We start from the raw sequence: 19890 nt of genomic DNA on the forward strand, positions 1-19890 counted from the left end.
CACACACACACACACACACACACAGTCTTTCATCGACTTTCTCTCCGCCAATTTTTCCTCACTTTAGCTTTTCTCTCATCTTCCTTCTGTACTCTCTCCTCCAGAGACCTAAAACATTCTCCTGAAGGACCCCACTATTTTCTGAATTTGTTAAACTACGCTGGATGAAAAAAGCCACCTCCTCAAAGCTTAAATAATTAAAAACACTGACAACTAAGACCCCGTTTACACGAGAACAAAACGGGTTGGATCTGCATAGTTTCTCTTGCGTATAGCCCTTTCATTTACACGAGGCCCNCATCTTGGAGGGGATTTTCTCGTATCAATCAACTTGAATTCAAATCAAGTTTAAATTCAACATCGGGGAAGAAATGCTTTTGCTTTCTGATAGTTACGAGAACTTCAAGAATTCTCGTGTTTATCTGTCGCATATGAAGTTTCAGCCAGTTAGTTAGCACGAAGACTGAAAACAGGAAGAAACTGTTAGCCTAGCTAGCATTACCAAACGAAAACGGCATACCAACACCTCTAAGACCCCGTTTACACAAGAACAAAACGGGCTGGATCCGCAGTTTCTCTTGCGTATAGCCCTTTCATTTACACGAGGCCGTAACAAAACGATAGAAACGGACCCCACAAACGATAACGGGTCCCAAGGTGGATAGATTTGCAAACGAAACGCTCTGGGGGGTCAAACTGCTCTGTGTAATCGCCTATACGATAATTTCCCGATAGATGAAGCCAGAGCCCCGCCTCTCCCAACCTCTGCTGCTCACTGCTGTAGCATGGTCAGCTACTGCTACTGACCATGCTACAGATGTTAGTACAACATCTACAGCTCGACCATGCATGCTACAGATGTTAGTGCAAAATCTACATATATATATATATACACACATATATATATACACATATATATACATATATGTATATATACATATACATATACATACATCCATGGGCATAAACCATAGCATAAACAGAAGGGCAACCATGCTCCGGGGTCTTCTTTTGGTGTATTTTGTGGCGGAAATTACAGCGCCAGTTACAGGCCCGGCATATGTACTACAGCGTGTCCAGCGCTTTCGAGCGGTCTCGTGTGAAAGTACAGCGCCACTTACAGCCCCGGCATATGTACTACAGCGTTTTCCAGCGTTCTCGTTCTTTATATATTAAAAGACTCTGCAGAATTAACACTAAATTATGTTGAACATTTAGATTTTTTCAAGAATTACATTCAACTTTAAGCATATTAATTTACCATAAAAACATAATGGTTAAAATCAGTATTTAAAAAAAAATATGTTTAAGAGTTTTGACGACGCTAAATGGTTCTCTCCATGGAAAAGCACATTGTCATTTAAACATGTCTGTGTTTCTACAGATTAAATGAGATGTTTCCCTGTTTCCATTCTTTGGCCAAGTTAAGCTGGTCTAACTGGCTGATGCCTATAAAGGAAACATGAGTGGTATCTTTTTGTCTAACCCTACGCCAGAAAGGAAATTCATTTATTTCCCAACATGTCAACTATTTCTTAAAATGTTTGTGAGTGTTAATGCCCTTATGTGGAATTTTCTACTGCATGTAGGAAATAAGATTGGACACAAGACGCATAATCCTGCCATACTACTGTATTCCATCTTTCAAAAAAGAAAGACAAGATTTAATATTACTTAACAATATGTTAAAAGTAGCCAGTTTGGCTTCAGTGTTAATACAATATACACTCCATAACAGATTGATAGTGTGAGTATTGTTCTTTTTCATTTTCATTCTGAAAGTATTCTGATACAAGCTGGCTACAGATCAAAAATAAAGAAAACAAAAACTGTAACTTACAATTTTACTCAACAGTTTGTTAAACAGAACTTAAAAACCAAAAAAGAACATTGTCAAGTATTACGTTTTCCTCCCTAATGTGAAATAGGGTGGAGGTGGTGGAGGGGGTAAGGGAGTGGAGACCAGCTGACCAAGCCCATTCCCTTGTGAATCATGTGGATGAGATGCCGTGCTAGGAGCGGGAAACGATGGGATAGTAAGCCACAATATATCTCAAATACAGCTTTTAATTTAATACATTTCTCTTTTTTTGTAGTTTCCATTGTCTCTTTTTTTTGGAAGGAAACCATCCAAACATAGTAAGCATTTTTTGACTACAGGTAAGCCAATATAAGAACAAAATTATTTCAGACCATGGCTTTTTCAGTCAAGAGAAATGCCCAACTCAGACTTAAAGCACACAAGCACGCAAGGAAAATTAATCAGATGCAAAGTAGCATTTTGTGATTCTTTTTGTGTCATTTACTTTAATTTTTGTATCAGTTCTGCAGGTGGATCAGTCCGGATGGGTCTGTGTAGGAACCACACAGCGACAGGAACAAAGCAAGGCAGCGTGGGTGTGATTCGGGCACAGCGGGAGAGAAGTTCAGGGAGGATAACAGCTGAGTGGAGGTAAAGGGATGAGCGGGGGGGAACGTGTGGGTTGGTACAGCTGTTAAGGTACTGATTGTGTCCTGATAGTCACCCACTAACAGCCTCAGTGTGCAGCAAATGTAGCTTTCTTCAAACTAAAGTTTGACCAGTTGATGGAGAGCCGTTGGCGGGTCTGCTGGGCAGAATCCAAGCAAAACCTGCAGGGACAAAAACCAAGCATTAACCTTCTGAGGAGCAATACTACTTCAAATGTAAATGTTTTTAAATATCTGTGGACTTTCCGAGGCCTTATTATCATGATTTCCTTTCAAAGTAGACCATTTGGATGATTTAAAAACCTACATTGTGTGTCTATGTTTGCTTGCTAGCATATTGATGCATGTCTACCATACTGCTATTTAACTGTCTCAATAGTGCCACAAAATCCACAAGGGACCTTAAAAGTAGCCAAAAATAGAAAAGCTTCAAAATATCTCACCAGTATTTGTAAAGTTGGTTTAGTTATTACATTTGAATATACATACCTTTTGAAATATTCCACCTCTCTCTCTGTTTCATCCAGTTCAGTGCTATCCAAGTCGATGTCTTTGGGCAAGAATACATCATCTGAAAAAAGAACATGGATGTATGTTATTTGCTCCCATTTTAAATATATTTATTAGTAAGTGTATTATAGATTACGTATCTGAGAAAACCTAAGAAACATGTCGTTTTCGGAAGCAATGGCTGGTTGTTGTCAAAGTTAGAAATTCTACATATTTAATAAGTAGATTCTACGATTGTTGATAATGTTGTTTCTTCCCTGCCATACGGATTTCTTGTTTTTAGGTCAACATCTCTTTTGGGGCCCAGTTTCGCCCCTGACAACTTGTGAAAGGAAAATACCTTTATGCAGGCACATTGTCAGAACTACTTTAAGAAACTCCCCGTACTTCCTGCTAATGGCATGACCTAAATGGCAGCAGAAATCTGCACAGAGCACACATTCACTAATCACACTGTGATGCCGTATATACCACAGAATACCCAAGAGACCCGTGAGGAAATCTACCTGTGCTTGGTCAGAACATTCTGTTTGGGACACAGTTTGTATTTCCCTCACCTCGCATGCCGTCTGCTGTTTCAGTAGTAAAGCTTGAGGTGCATGAGTGAGATTAGACAAACACCTGAATCTTTGTAAATCACAATAATACCAACCTATTGAGGGGTTCTTGTCCCCCTTCTTCTTCTTGTTCTTCTTGTTCTTGCCTTTGGGCTGAGGGGACTCTGCACTGGGAGGCTTGCCGTTCTGCTGCTCCGAGGCTGGAGGGGGAGACGGGGAAGGGTTGGACACAGCTGGACTTCTCCGGTCTTCCTTTATTTGGGTCAGCTGTTGTTGTTGTTGCTGCTGCATGTGCTGCTGCTGCCTTTTCCCACTGTTGCTTCTGATATTACACCTGTCCTCCCTCCTTGGTTCAGTGTTTGGGAGAGGAGCCAGAGCCTCAGCAGGCCTGATCCGCGTAGCTTTGGTGTCTGTTGTAGTGGCGGGGGTGGGGGCGGTGCCGTTAGCTAGCTTTGCTGCCACATCGGAGCTTTTGGGTAGCTCTGGAGCTTTCTTCACAGCAGCCTCACAAGGGGCCACCTTAGCAGTCTGCCTGGCCTTCACTTTCCCGTGGACCTCGAGGTGAGATGACGGCGGGCCAATGTGGAGGAGGGCTTGACAGTTGGGGATGCTGGTCCCCCTCTCACTCGTGTGTTTGGGGCTGTGCTGCGTGTGGGCCCGGGGTGCGGGCTCAAACCTGGGCTCCTTCTGGTCAGGGAGGCGGATGAGGCTTTGAAGCAGTGACTGTGACTTTCCGTTCTGAAGGTTATCCAGGACGTTCTGAGCTGTCTGTTTGAGGGGCTGTGGGTTGTTTTGAGGGGGAGCAGTGTTTTCCTTTGCCTTCTCTTTCTTTTTCTTCTTGGCAGCGCGATGGTGCTGCATCTCTTGCAGTCGGAGCAGTTCCTTTTGAAGCGCTGCCTCCTCCTCTTCCTGCCGCTGTCGCCGCTGCTGCTCTTCCAACATCTGCAGCTCCTCCCTTTCACGGGCCTCTGCCTCCAGGCGAGCCTTCTCCTCCATCTGAAGCAGAGACATACACTTTTAGCACGATGACACTTTTGACTCAAAACATAGTACGTCTGCAAAAAGAGCTGTGCATTAAATACTAGCAAACTCTCAAGACCAACTCTTTTTTAAAGACTTCAACTAATAGAGAGCCGCAGTGACGCGTCCTAAACTCCTTCCGGGTCCTTCGACAAAAACGCAATGCATTTTCTCCATAGGAGTTTGGAGAATAGCTGGAAATAAGGTCTGTGGTTGAGACACATTTAAGACGGTTCACGTTTTGTTCAGCCGGATAATATCCACACTACTTTTATCATTTTCTAAATCGTAAATTTAGTCGCCAGAAGCAAAATGCTAACGTTATGCTATAAAGGAACTACAGCAGGGTCGCTGCTTCAACGTCACGACGACTTAAGATCCATATTCAAACATTACAGATTCAAAATGGTACAAGTTGAAGCGCTTGTTTCAACAGTTTGCAGGAGGCAGGTTCTTGCTTTCAAGCAGAACACGGGAAAGACAAACTTAGCGGGAGTGTTTACGCGTTCGGTCTCGACAACTTCTGTAGTCGTATTCAGCCACTCGGTAACAACCATCGTTTTTTAGACACGCAAACTCTTCAGAAATCACCAGCGGGGTCACTGCTGATGGATTTAATGTCGTAGAACAAAACGTGATCTGTCTCTTGAATGTGTTTCAACCACAGACCTTATTTACAGCTATTTTCCAAAATCCTATGGAGAAATCTCATTGCTTTTTGTCGAAGGAACCGGAAGTGGTAAAATGCTAACTTACTTCCGGGTTTCAGGACGCGTCACTGCGGCACTCTATAGGGAGGGATGTTTACCTTCTTCTGTTTATGCCTGGCCCGTTTGGCTGCCTTAGAACTGGAGGCAGGTTTATTGTCGGCACTATTGATGAACTGCAATAGGTCCTCCACCCGCCTGTGGTCCTCCACTCCTCCATCTCGCTCTATCACTGGTTGCTGCTCCTCACGTTTGGGCTGCTCCTCCTTACGTTTTGTCAGACGCAAACGCAGCTTCTCCCGCATCTCTGCATAGTTCCGACTGGTAGGAGCAGCTGGGGGCTGAGAATAAAAGAGTGATCGTTAAAGATAAGACATTTCATTTGACTTATAAACTATAGTATGATACACTGCATCTTTAATGCCTTATTTGTATTCTGTACATTAATATTGTTAAGATGCCAGTCATATTATCTTCCCAGGTAATTCCCAATTCATTTGGTTGCCGTTGTTTACATTGCAAATTCAAAAATGCAAAACGGGAATGGACCTCGTTTCATTTTGTTGCAAAAAGACAATCAATTATTCTTGAATCCTCAAAAGGGGATATTATCTTTATAAAATAAATGTATTTCACCTTTTCTTTGAACGAAAGCAAACCGTTTTTAAATCTTCTTCAAAATTCTTCAAGGGAATTCAAAAAGTACCTATATTTGCATCCCCTAAAAACATGTAAATATGAGGCGACTATGTTAATTTCAGTGAGTAATAAATGTGTGCGTCTTACCCCGCCATGCCCAAAGAATTCGCAGTAGCAGCAGTCACAGTACTTTCCTTCCTTCTGGTTGGTGGAGGTGGAGGTGGAGGAGCTATGCTCGGAGCAGCTGTCCTCGTCCTGACTCTCCTCCCCGTCGTACGGCTGGTGCTCGTACGCCCCGTTCCCCTCACAGCGGTGGCCTTCACAGTCAGGATCACTGAAAAAAGAGAGAGAGAATTCAAACTGGCTTCTCCATTAACACTCACAAAAACTAAATGACCTTTCAATACATCAGTCTCAGTCATTACATTTAATAATGCCCATCATTAGGAGTGTACAGGATGTGGTGGGGGTCTCACCTGCAGACGCTGGGGGGGGCACTCACAGGACCGTCTGCTGAGGAGGTCGGAGGCTCGGCGGGCGGCAGGCACAAACCCTGGTGGGCCTCCATGAAGTCTGGTGCTGGAGCAGCCATCTTTGGAAAGGGCTGGGAGCCCATTGTGGGAAGGTGTGTGGTGGGGGCTGGGGGCAGGGTGGGGCCCGAGAGCGGAGGGAGGGAGGTCAGTCCTGCAGGGCAGCTTCTGGGGGGGGCTGGAGCGGGTTGCCTATGGTCCTCTTTACCTAGATTGTGAAATACATCGTCTAGAGGAGACAAAGATGTGTGGGTTGAGAGCGTGGTTCAGTTCTTCCAGGTCCAACTCTTTCAAACGTTTGAGTTATTCACAAAGCATTCAAGCAATGAGGAAAGTCACACTTAAAATTCAAATCGACTTGAGTTTTGTATTTATTCCTTTCAAATGTAATTAGTCTCAAAGTGCATTTATGATCAATGCTTACACCTAAGCTAGAAAATGCAAGGCAAAAACAGTTTAATCTCTTTTTACATCTATATCATTACGGTTACTTTTCCTTACACAAAAAGAGAGGAAACATTTCATTTCAGTTCAACTTTCAATCCGGACTGTGACAGAGTGCATGTGCGTCTTTTACAAAAGTAAAAAATAAATTCTCCTTATAGGTTTAACAATGGCAGTCCCTACCCCTGTAATAACTATGTCCCATAATTGAATCATCATCATTGCAAACCTAACATTGCTCCTACCGCCTATTTTACCTAAAGAGTTGGGTCTTTTAGATGCTAGGTGGATGGGGGGGTTATTACTTGACTGGACAGTGGTGGCGGTGCAGGACACGGAGGACGTGGAGGCGGAGGTGGCCATCACTACTCGGTTGGGCTCCATGAAGGCATCCTGGAAATTGTAGAGACACTTCTTCTTGGCGCCACTCTTCTTCTGCTGTTTGGCTTCGGAAGAGGAGCATGACGACGACGAGGATGACGATGAGGAAGATGACAGAGATGAGGAAGCGGAGCAAGAAGGGGGCAGAGGGGTGGGCAGCGAGGGGTGTTCCCCTTGGGGGCCTATAGACGATGTTGGGGGAAGGGGAACGTCAGCGAGGGGTGGTCCAAGCATGTCACCTGTTTATAGAAAAATCAAGTTGTTATTTTGACTCTTGGACTTTGTTTCTATCGGTTATCTTTAGTTGCCATGGCGGCTCACCTGGCAGGGACTCGGGGAGCAGCACAGATGGATTCCAGCTCTTCATCACGGCAGCATCCCACAGGTTCTCAAACTTGAGTGAGAGGCACTGCAGCGAGCTGTTCCAGTCGCCTGCTCCTCCCGCACCGCCAAAGCAGTTCTGGTAAACGTGGTCCGGTAACGAAGGGCTGAAGGCCGGCTGCTTGGCCGCTGAGTGGTTTGATGTAGGGTTTGGGGGTAGAGGCTTAAAGAGAGAAAAGACAAGTTACAACAAATGTGACACTAATTTGGGGTTATAAGAAACTAATATTTGACCTTTTTTCTTTTGTTGTCTTTTTTAGTTTAGTACTTTTTTCCAGACATTGTGACTTTGGATTAATTTAAAAAATAAATAAAACAAGATTAAATGGATATTTAATAATGATAATAAAAATAATTATAAATACTATAATAATTATAATGGCTATTATATAATTATCTTAATTATCATAGTTTATATAAAAATAGGATGAGAAATGAAACCGTCTTGTTATCTTAACATGGACTTGTAGGAATCTTTTATTTTTACTTTATTATTTTCACCCTGGAAATGGGTGTATGTATGTATATGTGTACATATGTATGTGTATGTATATATATATAATTATTTTATCCGTGTGAGTATTTAATTATGGAATTATCTTTTTTTTCTCTATCCTGCAACTGGATGACCAACGGGAGGGGAGGGCTACTTCTGTATAAGCCTTGCTTTCTGCCCGCCCGCTTCTACTCATTTTGATGGTTTCTCGGATGTATAAACTGTCTAATTGTTGAAATAGAATAAATAAATAAAAAAATATATATATATGAGCAGGTCTACAATGCACTTTAAGATGGCTTTGCCTTGACATTTGGTTTAGTCTGACCCCTAGTGGGAGACATTCAAATGTCAATGGAACCAAGTGAAACTAAACACAACTAAGCTTAGTACTGTTCATGGAAACTTAAAAAATCCCCAGTGATAAGGAAATGAATCAAATTTCCCTTAAAGGGACTCTCATAGCTATAAGTCGTCACTTTGAAAATAAAGGTATCTCCGGCTTTTGCATGTATAGACTCAAAACGTGATTCTCCTCACCTTGTGTGTGAGAGGAGGACTGGGGGGGTAGAGTGTCGGGTGCAGTAGGGGCCGGGAGAAGTTGTGAAGGGGCATGTGGCCGTGGATGTGGGGGTACAGGTGGAGGGCAGGGTGGGCAGGGGGTGTCTTGCTGTCTGTGAAGAACTGGTGTCCGACTGTGGGAGGGGGTGCAGAGTGGAGCCGGCTGGGGGGCAGGCAGGAGGCGGGGCCCAGGGCGGAGGAGCTGGGGTCCTGGTTGCACACGTGGCACTCACAGGCATGCTGGACCTGTTCTACCTGAGAGTGGTACAAGCAAGTTAAAAACATGTGGTTTTATTTTGGAGAATGTGATCCTCTGCCCGGCCCTAACTTGTAACCCATACTGCAACACAAACGTTCAGTCTTGTGTTGATGTGACTAAGAGGCTAGGGCGATTTGTCATTCGTTTTAGGAATTATGGAAACATACTTTAAGGTAATGACTGGCTATGAAAATGATGTAAGAGTCATTTTTCTTAAGTAATTAGAAGTACGAAAGCTTTTTAAAGTGTTACAACACCTGTTGGTGGCTGTAAGAGGGTGGAGGACTGTTGGTGTGTCCTGAGGAAAGTTCCTCCTGCTGCCCTCGGGGCTCTCCACCAACCTCACCATCGACTTCCTCCTCGTCACCCTCTGAACTGCTGCTGCTGGTAATGCGAGGAGACTGAAATACAGAAAATGAACAAAGATTACAAATCAGGAAATAGGTGAGGAACATTACTCAAAACATTTCCCCGAGCTCATTCATAATCAACTTTAGTTTCATCATCCAGAAACTTGTCAGGGAATTTCACAACTCATCTTATGAAATGTTTTGATATAACACCACGGTTTCAAAACTCACCCCTGCCTTTAGTTCCGCGTTTTCACATTCCCCGTTGAGGTCATTATGGAGGCCGTTCACAGCAGCGGTCACTACACTGTTATCCTCATAACCACTCATAGGGTAGATGTCCGTGAACTTATTGGACAATGGAGGCACTTCATCATCATCACTGATACTAAAAATAGAAATGAGTATTCATGTTAGGGGAAGAACAGATGTGCAATTATGATCAGACATACCCAATACTAAACTGTGCATATGTGATTTGTCACAGACATTAAAAAGCACTGACTGTCTGACTTACAAAGTGTTGGTATCCCCTTCAGGGAGCATGAGCCTCGGGTGCTGCTGGATGGTGATGGGAGAGCTGGAGTTGGAGCCGGATGCTGAGCTGCCGGAGGAGAGGCTGGGGGGGTGCACCTCTGCCAGGTAGTCGCGGGGGGGCTCCCCCTGCAGCGGCAGCTTGATGTGGAGGTCCTCAGCGATGGGAGAGTCCATGATGCCACAGGTCAGGATGTGAGAGAGACTACAGTCGTCACACGTGCACCTGTTGGTCGGGGCGGGCGAGGAAATAGTAATACTGATTTAATTACAGATGCAACTATCTATTTATAACAAAAACTACACATTTTCACACTTTCACTCATTAGGTGAGACCGTGGCATAATAGTGTAATAAATTCCCTGACGACTCAAAGATGGGAAATTAAATTAGCTTTTTTTAACTCAAAGCAATTGAAAGAAGAAGATCATAACAAACCTAATTTATTAGAAGGGAAAATAAGAATACTTTTTCTTTTATCAACCAAAGTTTCAAATAGTATTTAAATGTGTTACATTGGAAGAGACATGATTTCAGACCAGAAAATGACGTAGCAGTGAAAAGTTGAAACTCACCTTCTTCGGTAATTGCAGTTGGGGCAGTCTGGAATATTGAGGCGAGATGAGAGCATCCTCATGGTCTCTGTGAAGTTGTTTTCGATCGACGGAGACTTCTTACTGTTAGGTATCTATAAAAGAGAACGCATTTTTAAAACTCCTCTGAAGTGCAAAAATGCACATTTAAATCTGCCACGATAGCTTTTTACTCTTGTTGTGTACCTGTTCTTCTATAAATCTTCTCTGCTTAAAGAACTCCCAGTCCTCCTTCAGCATTCGCTGCTTAGTCTTCAAAGTCTGGTAATGGGCAGATCATTAGAAGAACATGAACTTCCAAAATAACAGAAATACATTTCTGAAGGTATAAAAATGTGACTGTGTTCAGGTATACTTTAAAAGTCTCTTACGTTTTTGCTAATCAAGGACTTGTGTGGCTCTGTTCTTTGGTTGGTAAGACTCTGACCCTCCACCTTAAATAGCAGCTGCAAAAAAGTCACACTAACGGCTTTAGTTCAGGCGTATTAATTGATTACCACCGTAACAAGGTAGTGTCATTTCCTGTATCAAATGTGTTGTCATGGATATGTATACCTGTTCATCTACATAGTCGTCAATCCTCTTCTCACACTCCTGCCAATCAGTAGCCACCGAAGCCATCTCCTGCTGCAGCTGATGGTAGCTTTCTAACAAGGTCCTGTACATGTCTTCATTGTATGAATCATAGGAGGCCGTGCCATGTCTAAAAAAACAGAGGCAGAACAGTCATTAAAGACACTTGTATGGTTTAAGAAAGGGATTGTCAACCTTTGAGTCAAGAGTTGTATATTTAGGGATAATGATGGGTAAGTAGCGTATCTTTTTATTGTTTTAATTAGTAAAACTAGATCTTACTTCAGCTGTGCAACCAGTGCTGGTAAACTGCTGTGCAAGATGGGTTCTGAGAACACTAGATTCTCAAAAAGGTGCTTGTTGTGCAGCTCCCACGTCACCTGGAACTTCTGAAGGTGTTCATTTTCCTGAGTTAAAAAGGGGTCAGAATAATAGTTGAAGCTAATACAGTAAAACTGGCTTTGAGTTGGGATATATGGCTCTGGCTACATAAGGGGTAAACTGACCAGGGTGAGCAGAAAGCTGCTGATGGTGCGAGCAGCCTGACAGAGGGCATGGTACTCCTCCATCAGCATGGAGATGAACTGGTAGGCCTGAGGAGGACCCAGGGCTGCAGCCACGTTCCCCGCTGGTCCTGTGGTCTTGGGTCCTGAAGATAGGTATTTCAGTAGCCGCACCTTCATCTCCAGGACGTATTCACGCGCCTGCTGCTCCAACCGTTGATACAGCTGGTACGGGTCCTTCTCACAGAGTCTACAGGAGGAAAATAAAGGGTTTCATCTTGATAAATGGTAATACATAAGGCTTTTTTTAATATATGCCTGATTAAAGTATGTGGTTGATATAAACATACGTAATTCCTGCATCAGTATATTGAGACTGGAAACATTGTGTTAAAAACCAAAACCAGCCAACAAACTGTTTTTCTTTCCATAATTACACCCTAGTTCTTAAGTTTTAAATTGTTCCTCAGAGTCATTACACAGCCAAAAGTCCAGTTTGAACAGGAAATACATTACATCAAGGAAGAAAAGATGCAACTTCAAGGGGCTTTTAATTTGACCAATTATAGAAGTTTCAACTTGTTGACATCATTCCTGTCAAAGGCTGTCAGGCTTGATAGTTTTAACCGGGGCTTTTTTTCTGCATCCACAGTTCAACAGAGACATCTAGTGGACAAACACCATGAGAAACAGAAATTAGACGCAGTAGTTTTACCTATCCACCAGCTCCTTCATGCCCTCCTTGTCTCTCTCTAGAGGCTGGTCATGGTCATCTGCCAACGGTGTTCCTGTCTGACGGTAGATACAGCGCACCAGGTATCGAACCTCCGACCAGTGGTTCTGTAGCTGCTGTGACTCCCTCTCCGATTCTGCTGAAATCTCCCTGTTACCCAGAACAAAATCTCATTAACATCACTGTAAAAATGAACAAATAAATTAAGATTTAATACACTTTAGTGGCCTTCTCTCTGAACTGACCGTCTCTCATTGCAGGCTTCACAGCTGCACACTGTGTCAGCAGGCATGGGTGCGGTGAGGTCCGGAGCGGGGAGCATGGGTAGTGTAGGCACAGCAGTTGTCAGTCTGTCCCCCGGCGCCGCCTCCTGGCCCAGATTACCGTTTCCCACAGGCATGTGTAAAAGGAAGTCCTGGCTCTGTGGGAAATATAATAAACAGCACAATAAGATTTAGAACAATGTGTACACTTGACACAAAACGATAGTGAGCAACGTTTTGTAGTAAATAAGCACTATGTGTTTGTTCAATCACACATTGGTTTTTGTTGATTCTGCATCATGTTATGATGTCTAAAGTCCAATACATGCTGCAACAACACAACTTTTGAAAGCACACATTTAGAATATTAACAATAAACTACAAAAATATGTGTTAAATAATATATCTAAGTATTTTAGTTGAATTCTTATACCAGTGATACAAACACAAGTATGGTGAAAAAAGAGAGAACTATTCGAAGCAGGAAAAAAACAGCGTAATATACCATCTGACAAAGGCCTGTGCTATAATGCTTCAATTAACTGGCTATTCTTTATAATATACTCAGATCAATAGGAGACAGATGTTAAGTTATAAATCAAGGGTTTTTATTATTATTTACAGCAGGGGTGGGGAACCTTTTTCCTTTCAATTTTTACAACATCCTCCGAGGGCCGTACAAATGATTGAACTCAACCTCTGCTTAAAAAAACTAAAATCACAGACAATTCATTTGGTTTTTCTTTCATGCTGTGCAAAGAAAAAGCAACCTCTTAATCCAGATATCTCACCATGACTCGCGCATGCATGCATGAACGCACGCATGCACTGTGTGGCATGACCACCAAAACAGAAAGATATGGACACAAGATGTGTGCAAATGTACTTAGTATCCATGTGAACATGATTTAAGTGGGGGGGACCTAACCTCCTCTAGGGGGGTCCGGGGGCATGCTCCCCCGGGAAGATTTTTTTTTTTTAAATATTTAAGTTAAAAGCATCAATCTGGTGCACTTTGAGAGCAACATGAGGAGATCTATGGATACATCTCTCAGCACCCATTTGAAACAGAACTCTAAGCAGATTTTTCTTTTTGGATATTTTACAAATCACTTAGTTTTAACAACTTTTTTGTTACTGTCATATAGTATTTTATACCTGTTTTTCATTTAGTCTCTAATGTCTCATTAATAAATAATGATCATATCAAGGTGTGCCTTAACCTCACTGAGCTGAGGTTATTTGAGCCTCTCAGGAGAGAGCTCTCTTCCACCTGGTTGAAGAAAAGCTCTTTAAATTCGTTAGCATAGCTAGCTAACCAGATGCTAATAACAACAGATCGCCACTGTGCTTACAACTAAAGATACAGCCACGCAAACACTGCAGCATGTGTACGGCTCCTTATGGGTACTGCAATATTTGAAGAGCTGGAGCGGCGTTCCGGTGCTCTCCGTAAGCACTCTAGTCTACACTCCTTTCAGACGAGACATAACCACGTGAAGACACGTTACGCTCGTGTTGTGTTCAAGGAACCTGTCCTTGGCCAGGAAAAACAGGCACTTGCTTGTTTAATTATTTTGCGATCTAGATTTCTTCTTCTTTTTTGAAGTGAGAAGTTGTCCGTCAGTCGGACGGACTAACGGACGGACGGACTGACGGACCCCCTCCCCCCCAAAACGAAAACTCTTCGGTTCTCCACGAATTACACAAGTCACCCAAAGCAGCGTTAAAAAAGCGGGAGGCGCCGAAAAGCGACTAATTTGCATCACTGTTATACAAAGGCCATCTATATGTAGCTTGAACTGTGATAATCTGGACATTCATGCTGATACACTCCTTTAATAACTGTTCATCTTATTGACTGTGGCAGGTACAAGGCCCAGAAAGAAGACGTCCTATGAGCTGACAATAGAAGGAACCAAGGTACAATAGATGGGTCAGCCAATTCCAGGACTGAGTCGTAAGCCTGATTGAGAACTTATAATACGGACATGATGCCAACCACGTTTCTATGGGGTGATTGTTTCTTACTTGAATCCCAAGTTGTAGTTTTGAGGTTCACACAAAGTTACTAAGATGGAAGCCTTGCTGGTGGTTTCTGATCTAAAAATTGCCAAGCGGTTGGCATATAACTATGTGCTACATTTTCTGTTCAATCCAACTGTATGCAGCCACTTCACAGTAGAAGCTTGCCAGTGGTTTGGCTCTGCTTACTACAGGGACTTGATATTCAGAGTGGAACAAAACATTATGAGGAGAACAAACCCGAGCGAGGGCCACAATAAGGAAAACCAAACCCCCGGGCACACCTGACACATCAACAATAATGAACCAGCTCGACAATGCAACAGTTAGAAAGGCTTGTGGTACTCAATAAGGGTGTGAGTTCACTTGCATTTGTGAACCAATGTCTTCCTTGCTGTACAACTTGGTGATTCAAGGTTGTACAGCAAGGAAGAAAGTGAAGAGTGTGTTTTAGAGCTTATGTTCCAAGTTACTGAATATGTACTAGCAAAAATATTATATACCCAGAGAAATTATATATTGTGTTACTGATAGAGTTTACTAGCAGCCCCAGCGGTCACACAAACCGAAATGTAGCTAAATCACAGCATGGTGAAGTGGCCGCGAAAATGTGTAAACAGTAATGAATTCAGATTTCAGCTTGAATCCAAAATGGTAAAAAAAATATTGCTTAGATTTGATACAACAAAATCACATTTACCTGCCCATTATGTTCAAATTCATCAAACTACAAATGTAAAAAATAGGGGGGGGGTTCCTTCATTTTTAAATTCAGGGTATAGTAAAAGAGTTGTAAACAGCTTTATTAGTTACAATAACTAATCACACCCTTGTAAACCCAGAGGATACAAAGTGGCTTTGTATTCCAGTTGAAAAAAATAAATGCTCTGTTGCATCACAAGACGTTTTTACCTCTACATTGGTGCGCTCTAACATAAAGGAGCATTTCTCAGTGTTGACCTAGAAACTGTTATCTTGCTATGATTTAAAGCCAAGCCAATATATGAATTGATAGTATGTCCTTCATAACATTTATTTTGACAGAAACAGCTGTTACTTCTGGTTGCTCCTCTTTTCTGGCAAAGAAATGGATGTGAACAGAAGAGCCACACCCTCCAGTGAAAGACTGACTGCAGCTGTGTGAGTTAAACTGCAGATACATGGCGTCTGGTTCAGTTTCCAAATATCTGTCTCTGCACAGAGGACCATCCTTTCTTTCACAACTTTTCCACAACTTAAAGACCTTTACTTGTCTTTAAAGAAAACGGTATCCTTACCCCCAGCGACTGCTCCAGAGCAGTGTGCCGGTCCTCCTTCTCCACTGTGCGCCTGCAGTCGGAGCACACCCACAGAGGCAGCTCGAGGGCACTGGGTTTTTTGTTGGGCTGAGCCGCTCCGTTCTGGCCGAGGATCCCCGCCTCTGAAGGCACCGCGCTGTCTTTCCGCTCACATCGGCACAAGAGGCAGCGATCGCCGGCCGTGTAGGGAGCCCGTTGGTTCAAGCCGAACGTGAATGGGGTCTGAGGTGAGCATGTTGGTAGGAGGAAGAGGAGAGAAAGATATACAGTAAGCCACTTAAGCATTTGCAAAAACAATTAAGGGTGGACAATAATTTATTTGGTTATTTAACGTCACTCAATTAAATCGTACTGTGATGAAATCTGTTATCAAAACGTATTTCTCTGAAAATCTGATCACACTCGGTTCAATTAAACTTTGGTTTTGTCTGATCAATTTGAGTTTGTGTTTATTTGTATATATTCAGTGCAGAGCTGGTAATATTTATTTATTCGCTATAAATTATTTAAAGTTCTTAGTAAAATTAGGAAATAATCATTCCTCAAGAATTTAATTCACCAAAGAGTTTACCATGTGGTTATTTCATATGGACTATTTATGTATTGAAATACAAGAAAACATGCTATATTGCGACATATATTATCATGATATGAAATGACCTATGTTGGTATAGATTTTGGCCAATTCACCCAGCCCTGAAAAAACATAAATATACAAAAATGTTTTAATCATTTCTTTAAAGAACATAATGGACTTCTTTGACACAGAATCTGAATAATTCAGTGTTTAATTCATATACTGAAATACAATGGAATGATGCAGTTATTTTGTATAGGAAACGTAATAAACATCAAACCATATTGATCAATATGGTCAAATTAAAGCCTTCCCCCGAAAATGATGTGCAAGTTGAAAAAATAGGCTCCAGATGGACATTCTGCTAAAGGAAGGCAGATCCACCTCTCTTCCTCTGCAAGCTATTGCACACTGCACTTTGGGAACACCAGCTGTTTAAATTGCCCCCCTGCACTCCATTAAAACACTGGAACCTTTTCTTAATGTGCTGCCTTGTCACTGAGTGAACCACTAAGTGGCACAAACACATCATTAGAAGCCAGGAGTTTCAATTAATGATCTTCACATTGCTGCGGTTTACAGAAGGCAAAAAGTCTTAAGGGATTTTAAATAGGAGGTGGCTTTACATCTGTTTAAGCAACATGTTATAGGAGATGCTTAAGTTTCCATGAGGTTTTGATCAGTGCTGTGAGTAACTCAAATTCATTCTCTCCTTCAGCAGTGACATTTTCTGATTTCATTCAAAAGGCAAGTACAAAAGCAATATGTTTTAGTTTGCCTGTTTATTTTTGGTAAACTGCAATGATTAGGGGTGTAACAACTGAAATAGACACATAGTTTGAATCAATACAATGTGATTGTATACCAATCAAATCCATTTTCTAAATGTTTTATAAGTATATGTTTTTTGCTATTAAGATAACATTGTCAGCATATGATAGACAGAGTTTACAACAAAACAAAAACAACCAGTTGTGTGGACAAAAACATGAGGTAGCAAATGTAACAGCCAAATGTCATAATTTGAACCAGCCTAGGGTGAATAAATTATTTATTTACTGTGTGTGCTGGAAAAAAACAATAAACAAAAAAACAATTACAGCACAAATAATAACTTACCATTTTCGAGTAAAGCTCGTAATGCTGATGATAATATTATTTTACAGTCTACGGATTGAAATTATTTCACCGCACAAGATCTTTGTAACAGAAGCATCAAAAGTTTGGTTTAGGCAATAGTTCGCGTGTAGAAAATGATGCGATGACAGACAATTTAAATATGGCTAAATGTGGAAAGCTGCATTTGAGTCATCGGCACTATGACACTGCTTTTAAAAGAGCGCTGCAGAGACTAGAATTACAGTTCTAATTGATCACTTAGGGTGGGCAGGCACAGTACAAGGATGTGTAGTGTGAAGGCAGATGTTAGAGCATCTTCTTGTCAGTTGTTGCAGAGTGCACAACTGTGTTTGGAGCCCATCAGAATTGAATGTATGAATGATATTTGTGACAGTTGTCTCACTGATTGTTTTACATGATATGAGTAAAGACAAATGAAAGACCACATAAGCAATTATGTAGTGCGTTCCCAAATTGCATTCATTACATAAAGGTGTTAATTATGTGTGAAACATGGTATATGGCTTCAGTGGCTTTAAATGCATTTTTGAAACCTGATGTAAATAAATGTACCTGAAGGACCCCGGAGAAGTCAGCATTCACTGGTCCTTCTGTAAACTGTGGTGTAACACTGTTGTTGACTTTGACCTGAGGGATAAAAAAAACTTAATTAGAGATCACTTCTATTGGCTTGGTTATTGACAACATCACACATCAAAATATCTACCGGGTGAAGTAGGATATGTTTTTTCTGAGAAAAGGTTATGCCCATTTGAAGCAGAAGGTCGTTAATACAGTCAGGCACTAAGAACACGTACATGTATACACTTTGTATTAATTTAAGAAGGGACATGTCCATGTTTTTAAATATCATGAAGCACTTCTTAGGACATTCATTTCTTATGATGAATAGTGGAAGTATATGATGTGCAAGATTTGTTTGGATGGAGGGGTCACAACATACAAGGAATGGGTACTTGTTAGGCTGCATGTATCATAAACACACACACTTAGTAAGTGAAAGACTTTGTTTACCTTTATAGTCCAACATTACATACATAAATATAGAGAAGATAGGGTTGACTGCCATGCAAAATGACTAAAGTTATAGCTACATGTGTGATTTGTGACCCACCATAATAAACGTATGAACTGACAGTTAATTATTAAACATGGGCCAGTTAGAAGAAACTAGCTAACATAACCTTTGTGCAAATGGTGTATAACTAGGGTACTTTGGTAAACTGGACTTAGTTAGTTGATTTGGGATATTATGTGGACATTATAACCAAGTTAAACTTCTAATTAGCAAGTAAAGTGTAAGGTCAGCTTGCAGAAACACATCGAGGCCCGCCGGGGCTTGAGTTGTTGGTACACTTCACTGTTAGCATTAGCTAGCATTAATGTTTATATGTGTTATAGCAGCCTATGCCCCAGCCGTGTTGAAACCAACTGTGCTCGGGAATAATCTTGGTTTGGCCAATGTAATCTCCACCTACCTGGACTGTATTAGCTCAAAAATAATGCTTCATGGTGTCTCTAGTTGTTGTCGATTCAGCTACGGTCTCTCAACTTGAGCTAAGGATGGCAGTCGCAGCGTTCGGCCAAGACCCAAGTGCCCTAATGTTTACGACAGTTTATTGCATTATAATATGGCCAGTTTAACCACACAGCCGTTCACAAAGCATAACAACAAGTCTGAGCGGCAATTAAGCCAGTTAATTTGAAGCTACATTGGTCAACGTTAGTTAGCTAGCTGCCTTCTTCGCATCAGTGTCGGGCCCAAATCAGATGTGTGTCGTTGATAACGCTGCTAGCTAGTCGCCCGGTTTGACATCCACTGGGTTACATTGCGTGACACTCTTACCTCTCCGTTGAGGCCCGTGATGGAGCCAATATTCCCGCTGCCTGTGCTGCCAGGTGTTAGAAAGCTGACGACGGAGGCAGGTGTTGCTGTTCCCGCACAGCCAAGGGCCGAGGCAACCCCGGCCTTGCCACCGCTGGTGTTGCAGACAGCACTGCAACTACTGCCACCGCCCCGCTTGTTCTTCCTTCGTTTAGCCCCTCGTTTAGCATCGGTTGGACTCATTTTTGTCCACAGAAGAAGCGAGACAACTTGCCGTCCACACTTGGCAGGGTCTCGAGTGGAATGCCAGTCGCAATCACTAGGGTATTAATCCGGGATAGCAATTCAGAGACTCCAAAAACGATAGATACTCAGTTCCATCAAAGTGCAAGCCGACTTCATATATTCCAATATGGCCTCTAGCTGGACTGCCTTGGTGCTTGCGTTGCAGCGCAGCTTTGCGTCTCTACTGCCGGGGCTTATGGGAAATTGAGTTTGTTGTGTAAAATCGCATCGTAGCAA

General features: G+C 42.1%; 1 protein-coding gene across 2 annotated transcripts; it reads right to left on the minus strand.

Moving 5' to 3' along the window:
• Nucleotides 1-1652: 1652 nt before the first annotated feature.
• Nucleotides 1653-19799, minus strand: fam193a (family with sequence similarity 193 member A). 2 transcript variants are annotated; one of them, XM_010795392.1, is made up of 23 exons: nt 19390-19799; nt 18096-18170; nt 15806-16048; nt 12486-12661; nt 12223-12390; nt 11511-11757; nt 11287-11411; nt 10987-11134; nt 10803-10877; nt 10618-10692; nt 10414-10526; nt 9822-10064; nt 9536-9692; nt 9212-9355; nt 8675-8950; nt 7579-7801; nt 7182-7496; nt 6379-6661; nt 6050-6236; nt 5365-5604; nt 3632-4532; nt 2959-3040; nt 1653-2631 (listed from the first exon to the last, which is right to left on the minus strand). In XM_010795392.1, the coding sequence occupies exons 1-23, from the start codon at nt 19609-19611 to the stop codon at nt 2538-2540; spliced, it is 4812 nt and encodes a 1603-aa protein (XP_010793694.1). In that variant the 5' UTR covers nt 19612-19799; the 3' UTR covers nt 1653-2537. The 2 variants fall into 2 exon arrangements, with proteins under 2 accessions (XP_010793694.1, XP_010793693.1); XM_010795391.1 differs by having other exon boundaries at nt 7134-7496.
• Nucleotides 19800-19890: the final 91 nt, after the last annotated feature.

The sequence above is a fragment of the Notothenia coriiceps genome, unplaced genomic scaffold (genome assembly GCF_000735185.1).
Source record: "Notothenia coriiceps isolate Sejong01 unplaced genomic scaffold, NC01 NC01_scaffold00037246, whole genome shotgun sequence".
NCBI lineage: Eukaryota > Metazoa > Chordata > Actinopteri > Perciformes > Nototheniidae > Notothenia > Notothenia coriiceps.